This window comes from Nerophis ophidion, linkage group LG19, assembly GCF_033978795.1.
Source record: "Nerophis ophidion isolate RoL-2023_Sa linkage group LG19, RoL_Noph_v1.0, whole genome shotgun sequence".
NCBI classification, from domain to species: domain Eukaryota; kingdom Metazoa; phylum Chordata; class Actinopteri; order Syngnathiformes; family Syngnathidae; genus Nerophis; species Nerophis ophidion.
The window spans coordinates 42,452,150-42,458,725 of NC_084629.1; the positions used below are offsets into that span (position 1 = coordinate 42,452,150).

General features: G+C 43.2%; 1 protein-coding gene across 1 annotated transcript; it reads right to left on the reverse strand.

The window, feature by feature from the left end:
- Nucleotides 1-4,295: 4,295 nt before the first annotated feature.
- Nucleotides 4,296-5,243, reverse strand: LOC133537718 (N66 matrix protein-like). Its single transcript, XM_061878810.1, has one exon. It carries the CDS (start codon nt 5,241-5,243, stop codon nt 4,296-4,298), a length of 948 nt encoding a protein of 315 aa, XP_061734794.1.
- Between the last annotated feature and the right edge of the window lie 1,333 nt (nt 5,244-6,576).

Genomic DNA, 6,576 nt, shown 5'->3' on the forward strand with positions numbered 1-6,576 from the left:
TTAGTTCTCTGCAGTTACAGTAAATTAGTTCTCTCTAATTACAGTAAATTAGTTCTCTGCAGTTACAGTAAATTAGTTCTCTCTAATTACAGTAAATTAGTTCTCTGCAGTTACAGTAAATTAGTTCTCTCTAGTTACAGTAAATTAGTTCTCTCTAGTTACAGTAAATTAGTTCTTTGCAGTTACAGTAAATTAGTTCTTTGCAGTTACAGTACATTATTTCTCTGCAGTTACAGTAAATTGCTGCAAAGATATTTCACAGCCAATTACTGTGAAAGTAATGCAATAACAGCCAGTAATTTGCAAAGAACCATCTTGCAGTTGCCAGGAGTATTAGAAGTTTTCAGGAGCATTATTAGATGTGTGGCCCCCACTTGTCTGCAGCGGGGCCTTAACTCAGCAACTAGCCGGCCCCACCCAAGAAGAAGGTGGGGGCGGGGGTGAAGTAGGCGGGGCTTTAACACCTGCCGCTCTTCACCTGGGAGAGTAGGGGGGGGTGGAGTGTGTCTGAAAGGTCAGCGACTACATTCAGTTTTACTGATGGACCGCCCACTTTTACCCACAAGCCCCTTCACCCCAAACTCACACTTGAGTCTCCTGGCCTCAGCGTCTAAAAGGCCAGCCAATGTTCCTTCAATGACAGACTCATGTTGTCTTCATCATTCACAGCAAATGTACCGGAGTCACCCTTTCTGCCATTAAACAAGTTCAACCGCCCCCCCCCCCCTTATTGCTATTCCATTCTTTTTGCTCCCATCCTGTAATTTGTCAGCGAGTCAAAGGAGATGCGCCACAATTAACTGGATTCGCTGCCTATTTTCATGTTCAACGTGGCGGCAAAATGTGAAATTGATTTGCTTTGTGCGTTTGTACGGCATAAAAAGGTGAAAGAAAGGGGGGGGGGGGGGGTGATGGCTAAATGATTATTATAAGAGCGCGAGGCACTGATTTTTTTTTCTCCCCCCCAGACCATAGAATAATAGTCAGGGTTTGTTAATTTAGTTGTATTGAAAGGTGTTAAAAGACAGTTATGGTGATGTAACTTGAGGTCTAACAAACAGCGAAACAACAGGGGTCACCAAGGCGGTGCCCGTGGGCACCAGGTCGCCCGTAAGGACCAGATGAGTCGCCCGCTGGCCTGTTCTAAAAATAGCTCAAATAGCAGCACTTACCAGTGAGCTGCCTCTATTTTTTAAATTGTATTTATTTACTAGCAAGCTGGTCTCGCTTTGCTCGACATTTTTAATTCTAAGAGAGACAAAACTCAAATAGAATTTGAAAATCCAAGAAAATATTTGAAAGACTTGGTCTTCACTTGTTTTGATTAAGTCTTTTTTTTTTTTTTTTACTTTGCTTCTTATAACTTTCAGAAAGACAATTTTAGAGAAAAAATACAACCTTAAACATGATTTTAGGATTTTTAAACACATATACCTTTTTACCTTTTAAATTCCTTCCTCTTCTTTCCTGACAATTTAAATCAATGTTCAAGTAAATTAATTTTTTTGAAGAATTTTAATTTAATTCTTCATTTTAGCTTCTTTTTTTTCGACAAAGAATATTGGTGAAATAGTTCTTCAAACTTATTATGATTAAAATTAAATGATTTCGGCAAATCTAGAAAATCTGTAGAATCAAATTTAAATATTATTTCAAAGTCTTTTGAATTTCTTTTAACATTTTGGTTCTGGAAAATCTACAAGAAATGATCATTTTTCTTTGTTAGAAATATAGCTTGGTCCAATTTGTTATATATTCTAACAAAGAGCAGATTGGATTTTAACCTATTTAAAAGATGTCTTTAAAAATATATATTTATTGTGAGAAATCATTAAGATGATCAGTGTTTCCACAAAGATAAATATCATCAATTATAGAAATTGTCTATTTCTGGCAATTTATTTAAGTGTGTATCAAACTGGTAGCCCTTGGCATGAATCAGTACCCAAGAAGTAGCTCTAGGTTTCAAAAAGCTTGACAAACATGACAAAAAAATGTGTTCGATTTACCAAAAGGCATGTTATTGATTTTAATAAAACTGGATAAGACAGACCTGGGCAAAATAGGGCCCGGGGGCCACATGCGGCCCAGTCAAATTTTCTATCCGACCTGCTGGACATTTTACATCATTTGTGTAGACCTTTAACATGAAAAGTGTATTTGCCATTATGATGTGCAGTGATGTTTTTAAATGACTAAGTCTTGAACTATAGAAAGTATTTCAATGGTTGAAATGTGAACTTTTGGGTGTTCTAGGAGTTATTAGGGTCATCGAGGTCCCAGCAGCTCAGACCAGGAACAAAGCAGAGTGGGCGGGGCTTGTTTATAGGGCAGCCAGCCCCAAACACATGTGTCAGGAACAGATGCGGAAGAAAATATTTATAACAAATGTCTGCATAAAAGTATTAATACATCATATTGTAGGTGTTTATTACACTTTGCATTCATATTTTGCTTTTTGTCACATTTTTGTTTTGTTTTGCTTGATTGTAAAAGATACACGACTATGGAGGAGCTGCTCTGAGAAGTAAAAGATGTTGTTAATATTCAGTGTTTTATACTTCATAGTTAATATTGTAAATCCCATTTTCATGTATATTTTGGGTGTCCCATTCAGTAAAAAACTGTAAAATTCCATTCAGATTTTTTTTAGGTGGTCTATTTTTAGAATTCATTGTGACTTTTAGTACTAGTGTTACTAAAAAAAAAAAAGGACCCAAATACACATATTGTACAACACATTTTTACAGCTAAATGTGTATGTGGAGGGGGGTGTGGTCTGTGGGCCTGCCGTGGAACGAGGTGTGCAATAGGGCTGCGAATCTTTGGGTGTCCCACGATCGATTCAAAAACGATTATTGGGGTCACGATTCGATTCAAAATCAATTTTTTTTTTCAATTCAACACAAAAACGATTTTTCCCCGATTTAAAAGGATTCTGTATTCATTCAATACATAGGATTTCAGCAGGATCTACCCCAGTCTGCTGACAAGCTAGCAGAGTAGTACATTTTTGTAAAAAACTTTTATAATTATAAAGGACAATGTTTTATCAACTGGTTGCAATAATGTAAATTTGTTTTAACTATTAAACAAACCTCAGCTACAATCGGGCGGAAGGCGGGGTACACCCTGGACAAGTCGCCACCTCATCAGCTGAGATAGGCGCCAGCGCCCCCCGCGACCCCGAAAGGGAATAAGCGGTAGAAAATGGCTGGCTGGCTATTAAACAAACCAAAAATATGACTTATTTTATCTTTGTGCAAACATTGGACACAGTGTGTTGTCAAGCTTATGAGATGCCATGCAAGTGTAAGCCACTGTGACACTATTGTTCTTTTTTTTAATGTCTAATGATAATGTCAATGAGGGATTTTTTAAATGATAACTAATATTGATACTGTTGTTGATAATATTCATTTTTGTTTCACTACTTTTGGTTTGTTCTGTGTCCTGTTTGTCTCCTCAATTGCTCTGTTTATTGCAGTTCTGAGTGTTGCTGGGTCAGGTTTGGTTTTGGAATTGGATTGCATTGTTATGGTATTGCTGTGTATTGTTTTGTTGGATTGATAAAAAAAATCCCCCCCCCAAAAATTGTAAATGAGAATCGGAATCACACAACATGAGAATCGCGATTCAAATCCGAATCGATTTTTTCCCACACCCCTAGTGTGTAAGGACCGGCCTCGAAGCCAGCGGCAGGTGAGTGGATTGCCCAGCTGGGACGGGTTAGATCTAATCACCTGTCGCCTTTATTAGCAGCAGCCGGACTGAGACGCATTGTTGGATTTGGAGACAGTGTGAGAGAGAGAGAGCATGAACAGAGACAGGCCGGACTGAAAAGTCTTAAATATATATTGCTGGACAGCACACCATACTTGTGTATGAGAAATAAAAGACTTGTTTACTGGGCTCACAAAAGATCTGTCGGCACCAGGAGAACCCTCCCACACTCAGAGACTTCCACATTGTATATATTATTTATACAAATATACACATTGTCAAAATACTTGCCCAGTTCTGAGATAAAGTATTACTATAAGAACGTTTTTGTGTTGAATTTGGAGATGTTCTTGACTGAAAACACGAGATCATTTGTTTACACTTTCCTTCTCAGGGATGATTCATCTCAGGATAAAGACAAGCACCGCCGGCAGGAGAGCATAACAAATGAAAATAAGATAACAACATGATGATGATATTGTTTTGTCATCCTTTGTCCTACTTTCAATCCACCTTCTGTACTTCTAAGTGTCTTTATGCTTTCAAAAAGGGGCTAAAGTCCTATTCCGGCTTCACCGCCCCCGCCTCTGCCTCGTTCTATTCATGTTGCCATTGAGAGCGGCCCCCGTTCTATTCATGTTGCCATTGAGAGCGGCCCCCGTTCTATTCATGTTGCCATTGAGAGCGGCCCCCGTTCTATTCATGTTGCCATTGAGAGCGGCCCCCGTTCTATTCACGTTGCCATTGAGAGCGGCCCCCGTTCTATTCACGTTGCCATTGAGAGCGGCCCCCGTTCTATTCATGTTGCCATTGAGAGCGGCCCCCGTTCTATTCACGTTGCCATTGAGAGCGGCCCCCGTTCTATTCACGTTGCCATTGAGAGCGGCCCCCGTTCTATTCACGTTGCCATTGAGAGCGGCCCCCGTTCTATTCACGTTGCCATTGAGAGCGGCCTCCGTTCTATTCATGTTGCCATTGAGAGCGGCCCCCGTTCTATTCACGTTGCCATTGAGAGTGGCCCCCGTTCTATTCATGTTGCCATTGAGAGCGGCCCCCGTTCTATTCATGTTGCCATTGAGAGCGGCCCCCGTTCTATTCATGTTGCCATTGAGAGCGGCCCCCGTTCTATTCATGTTGCCATTGAGAGCGGCCCCCGTTCTATTCATGTTGCCATTGAGAGCGGCCCCCGTTCTATTCATGTTGCCATTGAGCGCGGCCCCCGTTCTATTCATGTTGCCATTGAGAGCGGCCCCCGTTCTATTCATGTTGCCATTGAGAGCGGCCCCCGTTCTATTCATGTTGCCATTGAGAGCGGCCCCCGTTCTATTCATGTTGCCATTGAGAACGGCCCCCGTTCTATTCATGTTGCCATTGAGAGCGGCCCCCGTTCTATTCATGTTGCCATTGAGAGCGGCCCCCGTTCTATTCATGTTGCCATTGAGAGCGGCCCCGCGCTCCCGAGGCTGCAGGTCAGGAGCGTGCAGAGGCCTCCAGCCAACTGGGAGAAATGGCTTCCCCATTACAGCAGCAGCGGGGGTCAGGCCACAAGGCAGCCGACATCCTGGATGCCTGAAATTGGCTGCAAAATGACCAATTACCCAAGTGAGGTGTGGGGGAGGAAGGAGTTTGAAAAATATAGCTTTTTACTTAATTCAACTTAACTGTAAAATGAAACAAGACACATTTGAGCTCCTACATTGGGACTGATGCTGCAGAAAACATTTGGACAGCCGACCGACCGCCTGGCTTCTTGCTTGGAATGCTAAACAAATAGTCCAATTTCCTGCAGCATTTAGACACCTTCAAAGATATACTACAAATATGACAATAAAATGTACACAACTATGTACAAATAAGGACAAAGATAGAAAATGCTAAAAAAAAAAAAAAAAAAAAATCAAAAATATGCATTTTCGGTATTTTAACAGGGCAGCACGGTGGAAAAGGGGTTAGTGCGTCTGCCTCACAATACGAAGTTCCTGAGTAGTCAGGGTTCAAACCCGGGCTCGGGATCTTTCTGTGTGGCGTTTGCATGTTCTCCCCGTGAATGTGGCTTCCTCCCACCTCCAAAGATATGCACCTGGGGATAGGCCCCTCCCACCTCCAAAGACATGCACCTGGGGATAGGCCCCTCCCACCTCCAAAGACATGCACCTGGGGATAGGCCCCTCCCACCTCCAAAGGCATGCACCTGGGGATAGGCCCCTCCCACCTCCAAAGGCATGCACCTGGGGATAGGCCCCTCCCACCTCCAAAGACATGCACCTGGGGATAGGCCCCTCCCACCTCCAAAGACATGCATCGGGGGATAGGCCCCTCCCACCTGAAAAAGACATGCACCTGGGGATAGGCCCCTCCCACCTCCAAAGACATGCACCTGGGGTTAGGCCCCTCCCACCTCCAAAGACATGCACCTGGGGATAGGCCCCTCCCACCTGCAAAGACATGCACCTGGGAATAGGCCCCTCCCATCTCCAAAGACATGCACCTGGGAATAGGCCCCTCCCACCTGCAAAGACATGCACCTGGGAATAGGGCCCTCCCACCTCCAAAGACATGCACCTGGGGATAGGCCCCTCCCACCTCCAAAGACATACACCTGGGGATAGGTTGATTGGCAACACTAAATGGTCCCTAGTGTGTGAATGTTGTCTGTCTATCTGTGTTGGCCCTGCGATGAGGTGGCGACTTGTCCAGGTTGTACCCCGCCTTCCGCCCGATTGTAGCTGATATAGGCACCAGCGCCCCCCGCAAGCCCAAAGGGAATAAGCGGTAGAAAATGGATCAAAAAAATGGAAATGGCTTTGAAAAAGTAACATTTATGACTTTTTAAAACGCTGCTGTGTACATGGA